This window comes from Bombina bombina, chromosome 1, assembly GCF_027579735.1.
Source record: "Bombina bombina isolate aBomBom1 chromosome 1, aBomBom1.pri, whole genome shotgun sequence".
Classification (NCBI taxonomy): Eukaryota; Metazoa; Chordata; class Amphibia; order Anura; family Bombinatoridae; genus Bombina; species Bombina bombina.
Genome location: NC_069499.1, coordinates 1,509,823,164 through 1,509,842,565, shown reverse-complemented (window position 1 = coordinate 1,509,842,565; position 19,402 = coordinate 1,509,823,164). Strand labels below are relative to the sequence as shown.

At 39.5% G+C, this 19,402-nt stretch overlaps 1 protein-coding gene across 2 annotated transcripts in view; it reads left to right on the top strand.

Moving 5' to 3' along the window:
- The window catches only part of PECAM1 (platelet and endothelial cell adhesion molecule 1), a 526,904-nt gene that overhangs the window by 434,561 nt on the left and 72,941 nt on the right, over nt 1–19,402 (top strand). For both annotated transcript variants that reach the window (XM_053708076.1, XM_053708083.1), the window contains 3 exons: nt 5,577–5,684; nt 18,356–18,383; nt 18,895–18,962. In XM_053708076.1, coding sequence (XP_053564051.1) covers nt 5,577–5,684; nt 18,356–18,383; nt 18,895–18,962 — 204 coding nt within the window. The remainder of the gene's footprint in view (nt 1–5,576; nt 5,685–18,355; nt 18,384–18,894; nt 18,963–19,402) is intronic.

Sequence of the window (19,402 nt, the reverse complement as noted above, 5' to 3'; positions counted from 1 at the left end):
TCAATCAACCCGATTATACTCGATCGGGTTGATTTTCGGCGATGTGTGTCCTCCTGCTCAGAGCAGGCGGACAGGTTATGGAGCAGCGGTCTTTAGAAACACTCAAGCTCCATCTGGAGCTTGATAGATAGGCCCCAGAGGATACATTTAAAAAAAAAACATATTTAATTCAGTTCTGTTCTAAAATTTACATTTTGCTCATGGTCGGCGTGGTTGAACATGAACTTGTCTTAAAGGGACATGACACGCAAAAAAAATCCTTTATGATTTAGGAAGAACATACAATTTTAAACAACTTTCCAGTTTACTTCTATTATCAAATTTGTTTCATTCTCTTGGTATCATTTTTTGAAGGAGCAGCAATATACTACTGGTTTCTAACTGAACACATGGGTGAACCAATGACAATCGGTATATATATGCTGCCACCAATCAGCAGGAAGAACATAGGTTCTTTGCTGCTCCTGAGCTTACCTGGATAAACATTTCAGCAAAAGATAACAAATGAAATAATACAAGTAAATTGGAAAGTTGTTTAAAATCACATGCTCTTTCTGAATATTGAAAGAAAAAATTGAGTTTCATGTCCCTTTAAGCAATATGTGGCAGCAGTGTGTGAAGCAATGTAATATAAGCAACCTGTAGAGGTCAGATCAGTTGCTTCAGCTACTCTATGGTAAAACTCTATGGTAAACTAAACTAGTGAACATGACAGCTGTATAGCTAGAAACACTGTTTAATAAAACAAAAACTGAGAGGTTATACAGGAGACATACAGTATAAGTGGATGCAGAACTGTTTGTCTTCACTGTTATCACACACTGCTTCCATATAGTACTCAAGACACTTCCATACTTCTGAGCCTATCTAAATATGTTTTTTTATGGAAATAAGCCAGTGTTCAACCAATGGGACAGAGAAAAAGAGGAACATTGTAGACTTTGAATCATAAACATTTATTTTTGACTTCTATATACCTTTAGTAATAATTTGCCAATTTTGTAAAATTCACTTGCAAATCACTGACAGTTTTCCTGTAAGTTTTGAATTGTCATGCCAGTCAAAGTAGTTTTAGCTGTACCTTTTTTTCTCACAATCCTTATATGACTATATTGAAAATTAACACATTTTCATCTTTTACTTTGCATAGCATACTGTGTTGACCTACTACCTACATCCATCACAGAGGTGCATTTTGCAGTCCCTAGCAGTCAGCTTAGATAGTGGAAGCTGCAACCAGGGGGCAGAGGGTATCTGCCTTCATATGGTAAGAGAGCACAAATTGTGCTCCCTTACCATATGAAGCCAGATCCCTAGCTGTTACAGTGTTTGACACTGTCTGTGGCATTCTCTGTAACAATCTGCCATTGGGGCGGGTGGGAGGGAAGGAGGGAGGTGGGTGAGTGGAAAGCCTAGTGCAGGAGGGGGGAGGAAAGGATGGGGCTCCCTATGTTATGGCAAATGCTTTGGAAGGGATGGGTCCCTACAGGAAAAATTATTAGTTGGAAGGGGGAGGAAGTAACCTACACTACAGAATAAAGTATATGCTTGGAGGGGGAGTTGGGGAGAGTGAGGGGATCCCTATACTACAGAATTTTTTTTATAATTAATAAATATTAAAAAATAAATCATCATTTGTTTTTGGCAGACTGGCTGAGATAAGTGGAAGGGGAAGGGTATTCAAACTTTTGGGTGGAATCAGGGAGGTGGGAGGGTGAGGATGGATCCCTACACTACAGAAGTTAAAAAATAAATACTGCCTGCCAGTACCTAAGATGGTGGTAGCCAGTGTGTGTGTGGGGGGGGAGATAGAGATCAAGAGGTGGGAGGTATCAGACAGGAGGGTAGTCAATAACTACACAAAAATGAACCTTACAAGCTAACTGATAACCCCCTTTACTGACGGGAATTTCAGAAGTGTGGCACGTAGCTACAGAGAGGCTTTTACAACCATTTTTCTTATGACTGACGTAATTGTGTGTAAATAATTTCAGTAAGAAAGCGAAAGCTTGGAAAAAGTTAACAATTTTTTTTTATATGATCATATTTGGGGGCCAAGTAGTGAAATCAAATATACCAAAATGGACCTTGATCAATACCTTAGGTTGTCTCCTTTAAAAATACATATAGTTTTCATAGGTAAATAACCTGATCACTTTTGAAATCTCTTTTCATAAGCAGTGTCTTAAAGGTTTAACTAAAACTTTTAATTTTAAGAAAGCAAAATTCAACGATTTAAGGAAAGTATTAAATACATAAATTGGGACAAAGTATTCTCTAATAAAAATACAGAGGATAAATGGATAAAATCTAAAACTTTGTTATATAAATATACATATCAACAAATACCATATGGTCATAAAAATAAAAAATCCAAGCCAATGTGGCTAAATAAAAATGTGTTAAGAGAAATTAGGAAAAAACGTAGGGCATTTAAATTATTCAAAGAAAATAGTACAGACTCAACATACCATATTTATAAGGAATGTAACTATGCATGCAAAAAAACTATCAAATTAGCCAAAATTTAAAATGAGAAATTAATTGTAAAGGATTCTACGTCTAACCCTAAAAGGTTCTTTAAGTACATAAATAGCAAAAAATCTAAGAAGAACAATATAGGTACATTAAAATGTGTGGAGGGTAGCATGATAAATAATGACAGGGAGAAGGCTGAGGTACTAAACCAGTTTTTTTCTTCAGTATACACAAGAGGGGAACCAATGGACAATACTTTGGAACAAACTAGAACATGCCAGCCCATACCATTAACTGAGTTATGTATAGAGGATATCAGGAAAAAACTGGATAATATTAAGGTAAATAAAACTCCAGGCCCAGATGGAATACACCCAATGGTGTTAAGGGAACTTAGCACTGTTATAGATAAACCTCTACTCTTAATTGTTCAAGACTCATTATCCTCAGGCATGGTACCCAAGGATTGGCGTAAAGCTGATGTGGTGCCACTCTTCATAAAGGGAAGTAGGGATGATCTAGGAAGCTATAGACCAGTTAGTCTGACATCAATAGTGGGGAAGATATTTGAAGGGATTATATTGATGAGCACATTCGTGTAAACAAAATTATAATTTCAAATCAGCATGGTTTTATGAGAAAAAAGATCATGTCAAACTAATCTAATTAGATTCTATGAGGAAGTAAGTAAAAATATAGATAAAGGGGAATCAGTTGATTTTGCAAAGGCATTTGATACAGTGCCACATGAGAGATTAATGCACACAATTAAGGGACTGGGAATAGCTGAAAATCTTAGCTCATGGATAAATAACTGAATAAAAGATAGGGAGCAATGAGTAGCAGTGAATGTATCATACTCAGATTGGACAAAGGTAATCAGTGGAGTCCCCCAGGGATCAGTACTGGGCGCTGTTCTTTTTAATATTTTTTATAAATGACTTGGAGCAAGGAATAAATAGCAACATCTCTATTTTTGCAGATGATACTAAGTTAAGTAAGGCCATTAGGTCAGAGCAGGATGACCTTTCGTTACAAAGGGAACTGCAAAAATTAGAAGTATGGGCAGGTAAATGGAAAATTAGATTTATATACGGGAAAATGCAAGGTTCTACATTTTGGAAGTAAAAATAAGCAGGCAACTTAAAATTTAAATGGGACAAGACTTAGGGTCATATTTAACAATGTGCGAGTGGACATGATACAAAGTAGCGTATCATGTCCGCTGCACATTGCTCCACATCGATAAATGCTGACAGCATACACTGTCGGAATTTATCATTGCACCAGCAGTTCTTGTGAACTGCTGGTGCAATGTCGCGCCCTGCAGATTCACGGCCAATCGGCCGCTAGGAGGGGGTGTCAATCAACCCAATCATATTCAATCGGGTTGATTTCTGTCCACCGACTCAGAGCAGGCAGACAGGTTATGGAGCAGCGGTCTTTAGACCGCTGCTTCATAACTTCTGTGGAAACAAGGGCCTCAAGCTCCATACAGAGCTTGATAAATATGTCCCTTAGCCAAACAGAGGAGGAAAGGGATTTGGGAGTAGTAATAGATAACAAGCTAAAGATGGGTGCGCAATGCAGGGCAGCTGCTACAAGGGCTAATAAGATACAAGCATGTATTAAGAGAGGCATTGATTCAAGGGAGGAAAGCATAATTCTGTCACTATATAAATCCCTGGTAAGATCTCACCTTGAGTATGGAGTGCAGTTCTGGGGACCGATTGCAAAAATAGATATTGCAGAACTAGAAAAAGTTCAGAGAAGGGCCACAAAGCTAATAAGGGGAATAGAAAATTTAAACTATCAGGGAGAGGCTAGCAAAACTGGGTCTGTTTTCTTTAGAAAAAAGGTGCTTGAGAGGTGACATGATTACTTTATATAAATATATTCAAGGCCCATATATAGTGATGGCAGAAGCTCTGTTTATTCCAAGAAAATTGTTTGTGACAAGAGGTCACAATTTAAGATTGGAGGAAAGGAGATTTAATCTCCTGCAACGGAAAAGTTTTTTCACTGTAAGAGCAATAAAATTGTGGAACTCATTACCAAAGGAGGTGGTGAATGCCAATACCCTAGATATATTTAAAAACTGTTTGGATACATTTCTGTCTAGAAACAAAATTCACTGATATGATTGCTCATATTAAATGGGTAACCTTTTAGTGGGATTATTTAAAGGGACACTGAACCCAAATTTTTTCTTTCGTGATTCAGAGCATGCAATTTTAATTTTCTAATTTACTCCTATTATCAATTTTTCTTTGTTCTCTTGCTATCTTTATTTGAAAAATAATGCATCTAAGCTTTTTTTTTTATTATTCAGACTTTGGACAGCACTTTTTTATTGGTGAATGAATTTATCCACCAATCAGCAAGAACAACCCAGGTTGTTCACCAAAAATGGGCCGGCATCTAAACTTACATTCTTGCATTTCAAATAAAGATACCAAGCGAATGAAGAAAATTTGATAATAGGGGTAAATTAGAAAGTTGCTTAAAATGTCATGCTCTATCTGAATCCTGAAAGGAAAAATTTGGGTTCAGTGTCCCTTTGAGCTTAACTGGAGATTTTTGTAAGTATTTTAGATTTGCATAGGTTGAACTTGAAGGACTTCGGTCTTTTTTCAACCTTATCTACTATGTTACTATGTAAATATAAATTTAAAAAAAGCTCTATTTCTGTTTAAACTGAGTGATAACAAAAATGCTAAAAATTCTCTGGTAAAAATTATCACGGTTTTTACTTAACACAGAATTCTTAAGCATAAACTAAGTATTAATCCATAAATATAGGTGCCAAACATTTTAGAAAATGTAGTGACTATTCTCTAGGGATCTGACAAGCCATGCCTTATTTATTTAGAAAAACAATAGTGCCTGTGTTGTATGCCATTAGACACGATACTGTGGTTTCTGGTTGGATGATTGCTCCATACCCATATAAAGCAGGCTTGTAAATAAACTGTATTATTTTATGATACAAAAATACTTCTACCATTAGTGTTGGTATTTTAGTTTTCTGTGCAAGTCAGTTGGATGTTTTCTGTAACAGCAAGACAAGTGCCTTACACCAATATCTTCATTTGCAGGTGTCCTAGCCAGATGGAAGAAAGGAATTATCAGCTGCTTTGTTATTTTTATTATTATAGCTGCAATAGGCATCATCATCTACTTATATGTGGACAGGAAGAAAAAAGGTAATTATTCTACCCCATCACACTATGTAGCGGTGTATCTGTTCTTCCTATTGGTAAAATGTTTTCCTCCTTATTAAGAGCAATTGCTCCACAAACAATGCAGCCTACCCCAGCAGTAGTATTGACCGTTCAAGCTCCTGACAACTAGTGCTTTAGTGCTGCTATAATAATAGAATAAACCCCTTTATATAAGAAAGTAAGGCCTCTGTGTATTAGCGCCTTCTGGATGTGTTTCTGGTCATGCTGAATCTCCCAAAAAGTTATATTTCAAGAAAACATTTCAATTCCCATTGATCAAACTTAATCACAAAGTGACAGTGCTTATGTTTACTAAAATGTATGCAAATTCATGCTTCTCCCATCATTCAGTTAGATTATTTCTTGTGGGGCAATGTCACATCATAATAAACCAATTCTTAATTTTAAAATGATTAATATTCTGAATATTAAGGACAACTATTACTTTATGGTTACAAAGTTATAAAAGTAATTAATTCATTCTCCAGAAATAACCACCTTCTTTGTTACTGTGTACAGTTCTGGAGACTATGGGGTATATTTATTAATGTGCGAGCGTACATGATATGATGTAACGTATCATGTCCTCTGCACATTGATAAATGCAGACAGTATTATTGTGAACTGCTGGTGCAATGCCACCCCCTGTAGATTTGTGGCCAATCGGCCGCTAGCAGGGGGTGTCAATCAACCTGATCATATTCGATCGGGTTGATTTCTGTCCGCGGCCAAGTTATGGAGCAGTGGATCATGTCCGACAGACATCGATGAATGCCGACAGCATACGCTGTCAGCATTTATCATTCCCAAGCAGTTCTTGCAATGCCGTCCCCTGCAGATTCACGTCCAATCAGCCACTAGCAGGGGGTGAAAATCAACCCGATCGTATAGTATCGGGCAGATTGCAGACCGCAGCCTCAGAGGCAGTGGACCAGTTATGGAGCAGCGGTCTTAGGACCACTGCTTCATAACTGCTGTTTCCGGCGAGCCTGAAGATTTGCGCGGAAACAGGGGCATCAGAGGCCTTCGGCCCTTGATATATTAGCCCCTATATCTTCAGAAAGATATAAATAAACTAGAAGCTGTCCAAAAGAGGGCTACTAAAATAGTACAGGGTCTAAAATATAAAGCATACAAAGAAAGGTTCTATGGGTATATTTATTATAGTGCGAGCGAACATGATACGATGTAGCATATCATGTCCGCTGCACATCGATAAATGCAGAGAGCATACACTGTCAGCATTTATCATTGCACCAGCAGTTCTTGTGAAGTTCTTGTCTGTAGATTTGCGTCCAATCTGCCGCTAGCAGGGGGTGTCAATCAACCTGATTGTATTTGATTGGGTTGATTTCTGTCCACTGCCTCAGAGCAGGCGGACAAGTTATGGAGCAGCGGTCTTTAACGTAGCAGCGGTCCATACGGAGGTTGATAAATCAACCCCTATGACCTAAATATGTATAGTTTAAAAGGAGAGAACGGAAGACTTAATAAACTTAATAAAGTTGAAAGCATTTTCCACAAAAAAAAACAAATGCCAAAAAAACATAATTTATGCTTACCTGATAAATTCCTTTCTCCTGGTCAGTCCACGGGTCATCCATTACTTATGGGATTATATCTCCTCCCTAACAGGAAGTGCAAGAGGATCACCCAAGCAGAGCTGCTATATAGCTCCTCCCCTCTACGTCATACCCAGTCATTCGACCAAAACCAAACGAGAAAGGAGAAACTATAGGGTGCAGTGGTGACTGGAGTTTAATTTAAAATTTAGACCTGCCGTAAAAACAGGGCGGGCCGTGGACTGACTACACTACAGGAGAAAGGAATTTATCAGGTAAGCATAAATTATGTTTTCTCCTGTTAAGTGTAGTCAGTCCACGGGTCATCCATTACTTATGGGATACCAATACCAAAGCTAAAAGTACACGGATGACGGGAGGGACAGGCAGGACCTTTACACGGAAGGAACCACTGCCTGAAGAACCTTTCTCCCAAAAACAGCCTCCGAAGAAGCAAAAGTGTCAAGTTTGTAAAATTTTGAAAAGGTGTGAAGTGAAGACCAAGTTGCAGCCTTGCAAATCTGTTCAACAGAGGCCTCATTTTTAAAGGCCCAAGTGGAAGCCACAGCTCTGGTAGAATGAGCTGTAATTCTTTCAGGAGGCTGCTGTCCAGCAGTCTCATAGGCTAAACGTATTATGCTACGAAGCCAAAAAGAGAGAGAGGTAGCCGAAGCCTTTTGACCTCTCCTCTGTCCCGAATAAACGACAAACAGGGAAGAAGTTTGTCGAAAATCTTTAGTTGCCTGTAAATAGAATTTCAGGGCCCGGACAACGTCCAGATTGTGCAGAAGTCTTTCCTTCTTTGAGGAAGGATTAGGGCACAATGAAGGAACAACAATCTCTTGATTGATATTCTTGTTAGTGACTACCTTAGGTAAGAACCCAGGTTTAGTACGCAGAACTACCTTGTCTGAATGAAAAATCAGATAAGGGGAATCACAATGTAAGGCTGATAACTCAGAGACTCTTCGAGCCGAGGAAATAGCCATTAAAAACAGAACTTTCCAAGATAACAGCTTGATATCAATGGAATGAAGGGGTTCAAACGGAACACCCTGCAAAACGTTAAGAACTAAGTTTAAGCTCCATGGCGGAGCAACAGTTTTAAACACAGGCTTAATCCTGGCCAAAGCCTGACAAAAAGCCTGAACGTCTGGAACTTCTGACAGACGCTTGTGCAAAAGAATGGACAGAGCTGAGATCTGTCCCTTTAACGAACTAGCAGATAAACCCTTTTCTAAGCCTTCTTGTAGAAAAGACAATATCCTAGGAATCCTGACCTTACTCCATGAGTAACTCTTGGATTCGCACCAATGTAAGTATTTACGCCATATTTTATGGTAAATTTTCCTGGTAACAGGTTTCCTAGCCTGTATCAAGGTATCAATCACTGACTCCGAGAATCCACGCTTTGATAGAATCAAGCATTCAATCTCCAAGCAGTCAGCCTCAGAGAAATTAGATTTGGATGTTTGAAAGGACCCTGAACCAGAAGGTCCTGTCTCAGAGGCAGAGACCATGGTGGACAGGACGACATGTCCACTAGATCTGCATACCAGGTCCTGCGTGGCCACGCAGGCGCTATTAGAATCACTGATGCTCTCTCCTGTTTGATCCTGGCAATCAGACGAGGAAGTATCGGGAAGGGTGGAAACACATAAGCCATGTTGAAGACCCAGGGTGCTGTCAGAGCATCTATCAGAACCGCTTCCGGATCCCTGGATCTTGATCCGTAACAAGGAAGCTTGGCGTTCTGGCGAGACGCCATGAGATCCAGATCTGGTTTGCCCCAACGCCGAAGCAGTTGTGCAAAAATCTCCGGGTGAAGTTCCCACTCCCCCGGATGAAAAGTCTGGCGACTTAGGAAATCCGCCTCCCAGTTCTCCACGCCTGGGATGTGGATCGCTGACAGGTGGCAAGAGTGAGACTCTGCCCAGCGAATTATCTTTGAGACTTCCATCATCGCTAGGGAACTCCTTGTCCCTCCCTGATGGTTGATGTAAGCCACAGTCGTGATGTTGTCCGACTGGAACCTGATGAACCTCAGAGTTGCTAGCTGAGGCCAAGCCAGAAGAGCATTGAGAACTGCTCTCAATTCCAGAATGTTTATTGGAAGGAGACTCTCCTCCTGAGTCCATGATCCCTGAGCCTTCAGGGAATTCCAGACAGCGCCCCAACCTAATAGGCTGGCGTCTGTTGTTACAATTGTCCAGTCTGGCCTGCTGAAGGGCATCCCCCTGGACAGATGTGGCCGAGAAAGCCACCATAGAAGAGAATCTCTGGTCTCTTGATCCAGATTCAGCATAGGGGACAAATCTGAGTAATCCCCATTCCACTGACTTAGCATGCACAATTGTAGTGGTCTGAGATGCAGGCGTGCAAAAGGTACTATGTCCATTGCCGCTACCATTAAGCCGATTACCTCCATGCATTGAGCCACTGACGGGTGTTGAATGGAATGAAGGACACGGCAAGCATTTAGAAGTTTTGTTAACCTGTCTTCTGTCAGGTCAATTTTCATTTCTACAGAATCTATAAGAGTCCCCAAGAAGGGAACTCTTGTGAGTGGCAACAGAGAACTCTTTTCTACGTTCACCTTCCACCCATGCGACCTTAGAAATGCCAGAACTAACTCTGTATGAGACTTGGCAGTCTGGAAACTTGACGCTTGTATCAGAATGTCGTCTAGGTACGGAGCTACCGAAATTCCTTGCGGTCTTAGTACCGCCAGAAGAGAGCCCAGAACCTTTGTAAAGATTCTTGGAGCCGTGGCTAACCCGAAGGGAAGAGCTACAAATTGGTAATGCCTGTCTAGGAAGGCAAATCTTAGGTACCGATAATGATCCTTGTGAATCGGTATGTGAAGGTAGGCATCCTTTAAATCCACTGTGGTCATGTATTGACCCCTTTGGATCATAGGTAAGATTGTCCGAATAGTTTCCATTTTGAACGATGGAACTCTTAGGAACTTGTTTAGGATCTTTAAGTCCAAAATTGGTCTGAAGGTTCCCTCTTTTTTGGGAACCACAAACAGATTTGAGTAAAACCCTTGTCCGTGTTCCGACCGCGGAACTGGATGGATCACTCCCATTAGTAAAAGGTCTTGTACACAGCGTAGAAACGCTTCTCTCTTTAGCTGGTTTGCTGACAGCCTTGAAAGATGAAATCTCCCTTTTGGAGGAGAAGCTTTGAAGTCCAGAAGGTATCCCTGAGATATGATCTCTAACGCCCAGGGATCCTGGACATCTCTTGCTCAAGCCTGGGCGAAGAGCGAAAGTCTGCCCCCCACTAGATCCGTTTCCGGATCGGGGGCCCTCACTTCATGCTGTCTTAGGGGCAGCAGCAGGTTTTCTGGCCTGCTTGCCCTTGTTCCAGGACTGGTTAGGTTTCCAGCCCTGTCTGTAGCGAGCAACAGTTCCTTCCTGCTTTGGGGCTGAGGAAGTTGATGCTGCTCCTGCCTTGAAGTTACGAAAGGCACGAAAATTAGACTGTCTAGCCCTTGGTTTGGCTCTGTCTTGAGGCAGGGCATGACCCTTACCTCCAGTAATGTCAGCGATAATTTCTTTCAAACCGGGCCCGAACAATGTCTGCCCTTTGAAAGGTATGTTAAGCAATTTAGATTTAGAGGTCACATCGGCTGACCAAGATTTAAGCCACAGCGCTCTGCGCGCCTGAATGGCGAATCCTGAATTCTTAGCCGTAAGTTTAATTAAGTGTACTACGGCATCGGAAATAAATGAATTGGCTAGCTTAAGTACTCTAAGCTTGTCTGTAATCTCATCCAATGTAACTGAGTTAATGGTCTCTTCCAGAGACTCAAACCAGAATGCCGCCGCAGCCGTGACAGGCGCAATGCATGCAAGGGGTTGTAATATAAAACCTTGTTGAACAAACATTTTCTTAAGGTAACCCTCTAACTTTTTATCCATTGGATCTGAAAAAGCACAGCTATCCTCCACCGGGATAGTGGTGCGTTTAGCCAGAGTAGAAACTGCTCCTTCCACCTTAGGGACCATCTGCCATAAGTCCCGTGTGGTGGCGTCTATTGGAAACATTTTTCTAAATATAGGAGGGGGAGAAAAGGGCACACCAGGTCTATCCCACTCCTTGTTAATAATTTCTGTAAGCCTTTTAGGAATAGGAAAAACGTACACGTCGGTACCGCAAAATATTTATCCAGCCTACACATTTTCTCTGGAATTGCAACCGTGTTACAATCATTCAGAGCCGCTAATACCTCCCCTAACAATACACGGAGGTTCTCAAGCTTAAATTTAAAATTTGAAATGTCTGAGTCCAGTTTACTTGGATCAGATCCGTCACCCACAGAATGAAGCTCTCCGTCCTCATGTTCTGCATATTGTGACGCAGTATCAGACATGGCTCTAATATTATCAGCGCACTCTGTTCTCACCCCAGAGTGGTCGCGTTTACCCCTAATTTCTGGCAATTTAGATAATACTTCAGTCATAACATTAGCCATGTCTTGCAAAGTGATTTGTATGGGCCGCCCTGATGTACTTGGCGCCACAATATCACGCACCTCCCGAGCGGGAGATGAAGGTACTGACACGTGAGGAGAGTTAGTCGGCATAACTTCCCCCTCGTTGTCTGGTGAAATTTTCTTTACATGTACACTTTTATTTAAAGTAGCATCAATGCAATTAGTACACAAATTTCTATTGGGCTCCACATTGGCCTTTGAACATATTGCACAAAGAGTTTCCTTTGTGTCAGACATGTTTAACAGACTAGCAATGAAACTAGCAAGCTTGGAAAATACTTTTGAAATAAATTTACAAGCAATATAAAAAACGATACTGTGCCTTTAAAAAACACCAATAAACTGTCACAGTTGAATTACAATGAACCAAATTTGTTATAGCAACCAAATTTTTACAATAAATGCAATAAGTTAGCAAAGGATTGCACCCACCAGCAAATGGATGATTAACCCCTTAATACCCAAAAAAACGGATAACAGATATAAAACGTTGTATCACAGTCAAAAGCACAGTCTCACAGGTCTGCTGTGAGTGATTACCTCCCTCAAAACTAGTTTTGGAGACCCCTGGGCTCTGTAGAGACGTCCTGGATCATGGAGGAAGGAATAGGAAGACTGTGAGTGAATTCTTACTGCGCAAGAAAGCGCCAAAATAGGCCCCTCCCACTCATATTATAACAGTGGGGAAGCTCAGTAAACTGAATTTATTCATAAATAAACGACAGCCATGTGGAAAAATAATGCCCAAAATTTTTTATCACCAAGTACCTCAGAGAAAAACGATTAACATGCCAGAAAAACGTTTTAAATAAAATTATGAAATGATACTAATAAGCCTGCTGCTAGTCGCTTTCACTGCAGTGGGGGCTCAAATATAAGTTAAATGTATACAGTATTTTCTTAGTGAAGTTCCATTCCCCAGAAATACCTCAGTGTAACATACATACATATCAGCCTGATACCAGTCGCTACTACTACATTTAAGGCTGCACTTACATTATATGGGTATTAGCAGTATTTTCTTAGTCAATTCCATTCCTAGAAAATAATATACTGCAACATACCTCCTTGCAGGTGAACCCTGCCCACTGTCCCCTGTTCTGAAGTTACCTCACTCCTCAGAATGGCCGAGAACAGCAAATGAATCTTAGTTACGACCGCTAAGATCATACATAAACTCAGGTAGATTCTTCTTCTAATGCTGCCTGAGAAAAAACAACACACTCCGGTGCTGTTTAAAATAACAAACTTTTGATTGAAGATATAAAAACTAATTTTAATAACCACAGTCCTCTCACACGTCCTATCTATTAGTTAGGTGCAAGAGAATGACTGGGTATGACGTAGAGGGGAGGAGCTATATAGCAGCTCTGCTTGGGTGATCCTCTTGCACTTCCTGTTAGGGAGGAGATATAATCCCATAAGTAATGGATGACCCGTGGACTGACTACACTTAACAGGAGAAAGGGGTCACAATCTAAAGTTTGAGGGTAGCAGATTCAGGAGAAATGTGAGGAAGCAGGGTGGTGGATTCATAAAATAAACTTCCTATTAAGGTGTTAAACACAAAGGGGCCAGTTTATCAAAGTTTCAACTGTGAATTAGACGCAAAGTTGATCCGCCCTCGTTAACACAGTGTCAATGTTGAAATGTTCAACATAATATACGCTCCCACAAGATCAATCCAATGCAAATTATTGCTTGCTTTATTCAAGCATAATGCAGATCATCAGCCTTCACATTACACTCTATTCGAGCGTATTACTGATGATCCGCCTTCACATTCGACTCTATTTGACCCTCTTACCAATTTATCAAACATTTAACATGTACGCGTCTATTCAGACGCAGCGTACCTATCCTTCAAACCGCCACCTCTGAGGCCGCGAATGCCATGAAAATCAATGGGAGTCTGAAAAGGTTTTGTTCTATGCTGTTTGTCATCGCAGACAGTTAACAATTAACATGCAGAATATTTCTAAATTTGCAATACTTTTATGACGCGGAAGGAGGATATTAATGAACCATCTGAATCATGAAGTATAATAAAAATGTTTCATGTCCCTTTAAACTTTTGTGCTAACAAAATATATTAAGATCTGCCCTTATTACTAAATAAAATCAAGTAGGGAGATGTTATAATCACATGTTATTTTCAAAGAACAGATTAATTTCAAAAGCATTTTAAGAAATCTTTGGTTTATTATCATTTATTCTTATTTGTTTTTCCATCATTTTAGCCTGCCTTGTAAGTTTATAATGACTGAACCAGCTATAAAAACAGGTAATGCCTGTCTGGCAGCAGTACTAGTAGATATAAGGATAAAAATAAAATAAATACTTTACATAATATAGCTAACTTCCTTTTTTTGATAAATCTATTTGCACCATGTTTAACGCATGGAATACTGCTTATGTAATGCCGCCCCTGCAGATTCGTGGCCGCTAGCAGGGGGTGTCAATCAACCCGATCGTATATGATCGGGCGGATTGCAGACTGCAGCACTCTCCACTTTGCACCAAATTTGACGCAATACTTTGCACCAAATTTGGAGCAGTACTTCACACCAAATTTGTCGCAATACTTTGCACCAAATTTGATACAAAACCTCAAACTCCTAAACAACCCACAAACTAGTTACGTTTTTCACCACTTTTTATTGGGAAATGCATAATCACGTGATTAATGAAATCAGCCAATCTGATTTAAATATACATTTTCTACTATCACTAACTAATCAAATTGCTCTATACTTGTGTCACTGAACAGTGATCACTTATCAGAACTTGTAAGTGCCATTTGTTACATTGTGTATTATACTTTGAAAGTATGTATATGGGAAATTAGTATTAAAGATAAACATTGATGATGACATTAGGCCACACAGTGTAATATTTTTGACAATGATTTTCATAATCGAATGATGTTTGATTCAATATAATCTTAAGCTGATAGCTCAAAGGGATAGTCTACCTAACATTAAACTGTCATGAATCAGATACAACAGAAATTAAAATCACCTCTTTAATGTCATCCTATTTTCTTCCTTCTCTTGAATTTAATTTTCATTAAGAAACGTCATCTTAAATGCCAGCCCATTTTTTAACACCTGTGTAGTAGTGGTGTTTAAAACTAGACTCAATCAGGAAGTGATACACAGGTGCAGAAAGAAAACTGTCCCAGCTCTTAAAATATCCATATGATACCCTGATTACATTATATTTGCAATTATTCTTGCTCCGAATAATGATATATTTACACTATATCCATATAGTGGTATAAATAAACACAGAGATATGAAAGACAACATCGTTTAGAACAAAAAAAAAGAATTTAGGGACATGTAAATATGTTTGCAAAAGATTTCTGACATAACACATATATACTGTATATACACAAGTATGTGCAAAAATATATGTACAAATTCTAGCATTAATAATCATTTAAAAAAAAACATGAGATAAGCATATCATGAGAAATACAAATACACATTCATTTATGTGAAGATATCATATATCAGATTTTTTGTATAAAACATAAATAGAAAAATAACTTTCTATGAGATATTATTGGTATAAATCTAGCTATTTCTTGGACATTAACAGATTAAAAATAAAAGATTATCTTTAGAAAAATGTGCTTGTTCATGGACAGTAATGAAATAGTATAAATACAGTTGGAAAAAAACAGACAAAACTGTCCTCATTTGATGGACATTCAGGGTAGATCATTTTTAAGGATATCCTCGACATCGATTAATCTTTTTTTATTTTATGATCTTTATTGAGGTTATATACATAAATAATATTAATCAAAAATTCAATATTAAGTACCGTAGGTACATCATCAATTAAGTAGCTATTACATTACAGAACAACAAATATTGGAGTGTATAATACACCGCTGCAAACATATATAGAGTCAGTATAGTTCTATTAATCAGGTTACCGCCAAACTAAAGAATTGAAACCTCATTTTATAAACGGGATGAATGCACCTTCAATATTGCAACCAGTCACTTATGGGCCTTTGTAAACTAAATGGTTTAGATGAGACGCTCCAATAGGCAATACAGTCACTCTTGGGCCATGAAAAATGGGTGAAATGAGAAAATATAAATAATAACTTGTGATGTACATAGAGAATAAAACGCTCTAGGGTCTGTTATATGGGGCCACTACGTTAACACTATATGCATGCCTAAGCCGGAGTTGTAAGAGTGTTCAGGTTTGGGATATATACTGACATGCGAGCCTTATAGAGCTGCACTCTAGAACAGGGAATGTATTATAATATAGGATATAAAGGGGCTTACTGATATATCATTGGTTGTGTGGAAAACCTCTGGGAATAGTCAAATAGAGAGAAACATCCTGATCTTTCAGTTAAAGACCACCTTGCCAAATTACATACTTTAAATAGTGGATATCTGTAGTTGTGGGGTGGGTCAACTAGCTACATAGAGTAATCCTCTCCACAGACTAGTAGAGGCTTTGGAGAAATGCAGATTTCAGATGCAAAAGGAAATAAAATGTAGGTTTATTTTGTGTACCCTTGCCTACATAAGAAACTTTGGGAAAGGGACGAGGTATTGTGCGTGGAGCAAAGATTAACGTTACACCTTAGACAGAATGGAGTATGACCCCTGAACACTTAGCACTGGCAGCATATTGAGAAACTTCCTGCACATAACAGACATAACATCTATCTTTACACACACGTATTCCACTGTTATACATATAGTTTAACAGTATATAGTACACCAATAGGGAGAGAAAGCGTACATAGCGACAAAAGGATTACACAAATAATAACAAATTGAACTAATTGAACTTTAAAACCAGGACCTTCAATATGTTATCTACAAATGGGTCATCTATGGCAATGAGTTAAAACCTACACAGTTCGGCCATATTTGTTCTGTGTAGACCAAAGGGTATTAAGGTAACACTGGACTTCACAAATGATCTAACCTATTCCCACCTTCCACGTACTGAACAGTCCCAACAATTTAGCGTGTCTTACCACCATGGGAATGAAGGGTGGATGTTGTGAGCAAAATGTAGCGTCCTTTAAGTCCTTTTGCAGAGCTACCCAGCGAAGTGATCCCACAGCCCGGTCTCCACACTGTAACTGAGCCAGGTAGTACAGCTGCCTTTTGAAATATCGCAGCAAATGACCCCTTTCTAACACAAGCCCATCTGCGGTGGCTAAATGGTAATCCCCTCCTGGAATGGTCTCCGCGTCACTTGTGAAAGAAAGGCAGACCGGATCTGATCCTTGCATGTAAACTCCATTCTGATCTACATGTGTAGTCATGCCTATCTTTGTGGTGTTGCTCGTGGCAGTAGTCAGCTCAGGTAGGGAAGTGGACGTGATGTATAGTTCCTTGCGGGTCTCCCCCTCACTTGCTGCCGCGTTATCTTCTCCATCTAGCCTGCGATCCAGCCAGAGGCTAAGAGGCACCGTGATGTGGGACACATCCTCGGGTAACTCGTGGGCCCCTTGTACCGTCAGGAGGGACTTTTCTGAGCTCAAGCTTGTTGGGGTCTGGGTTGTAGTCGAGAGGGCCTCTCCCCCACAAGCCCTCCCGGTCGAAATGATATCCGGGCTCTCCTCTGTCACCCGAGCATGTGTAGCGAGGATTTCACAAAGATCCCTTTCTAGATCACAGAAGTTTTCCTGTTGGAGGTTATGTATATGTGTCTCCCACTTTGTTAGGGCCTCCATGTGTGCTTGTCGGATTAGGAATAGGTACTATAGCAGGGTAGTCTCTTATAATGATACTGTCTTGTCAGTAATGGTTCTCTCGTAGGAGGAAAAAGACAGTCAGTATATGACTGCTGGCAATCCTATTTTAGGATATCGTAACCCCGGAGTTCAGGATAGGAAATGTCAAGATTTGCAGTATATAACTCCTATAATTAATGTCTGTCTCAGAGAGCTTCATTGAGACACGTCTTGCCGCATTGAGTGTAGGCTCCGCCCCCTCGACATCGATGAATCTTATTTATCAACAGTCTGATGCTAATCACGCCGGACTTGACGTGCGTGTTTTTGAGTCTTTTTGAAAAATAAGGACGTTGAATGTAGATTTGCGCCAGCGATGTATGACGAGCATATAGCTCATCGCGAATGTGTCAATATTGATGCCTTGATAAATCGGCTCCAAAGACTGTAAATAAATTAAAAAATGCCTGAGACATTCATAGGGCTGTCCTAAGAAAACAGTAACATGTAATATGGGTAGACTTGATGGGCCTTTTTGGTTCTTATCTAGTCAAATTCTATACTGTATTTCTATGTAAGCTATAACGATTTAATATGTAATTGTAATTGATCTAAAGATTGTTGGGTATGCAACATCTCGAATGTTGATCAAACAACTGTTTAATCTCACCAGCATTTGCTAACGGGGCTCATTATATTCTTATGTACTATTATTTCACTATATTATATCACTGTCCTAGTACCCAAGTATTAGTACTAGCATTAGTGCAATCAATCATGTCAATCTGTCTGTGCAAACAGTCTTATAAAATGCACTTGCTGATACATTCAATTGTAATTTAATTTGTAATTACAGACCGAGGAGCTACACTGGACAATGCAAGGTACGTGATACTTTTCATTGTATATTCTTGGCCAGGCTTAGCTGCTACTAGACATGCGCATTTACCTCTTTTCAGTGCACAATGTATTTGTGTGAAAGTGCAACAAATGAATATCTGAATTTGCATAAATCTTGTGTGATGCAATTTTACACTTAAAAATCCATCACCAAATCAAGCAGAATGTCGCTGCAGGTGGACATAATCGGCATTCATTTCTATATCAAATGCCGAATTCTGAAAAAATACACATACTTAGTAAATATCACAGTGAGACACTTTTTGATAATAACACGAGAGAGTAATTGTCACATGATTTACACCAACTTTATAGAATAATCACTTTACCTGGTTTCAATAACAAAGAAACATGTGTTAAGCTGGGGAACCTTAATCATATATTATCTAATCTAATATTTTTTAATGTGAAAATTTGCTTATTGTTGATCTGCAATATTTTTTTTTTATTTAATAGTGGAAAAATCTTTTTAAATTTTGACTTTTTTTATTACAGAACTACAAACTCCACCAATTCCAACCCAGAGAAGTTAACAATCAAAAATGAAGAGGTTTCCTACTTCGGTAAATATTTAGTTATAAAAAAAGTGTATTAATAATTTTTAATATCTTGCTCTATTTTGTGGAAGCATTGTTAGCTAAATTGTTGATGGTATAGTTTAACAGATTGCTTGATTTAAAATTTTTCTTCTGATACTAAAACAATGGACACTCATTCAGACCGGGCCTGGAAATTAGTATAGACCGGCCCAGCCCCGCCCCCCTCCAGCCCCACCCCACCCCACCCCCTCCAGCCCAGCCCTGCCCCCTCCAGCCCAGCCAACTATGCCCCAGTGCTGCAGCCCCCTCCATGTGTGTAGAGGGGTAGCTGGAGCAGAACATACAGCTGATATATTAACCATATTAGTTCCTAACATATAATGAGTGCATGATAGTACATATGGGAGGGAAAAGGCCACTTCACGTTCACACGCAGACAGTGAAGGGGGGCATGTATAAAGCAA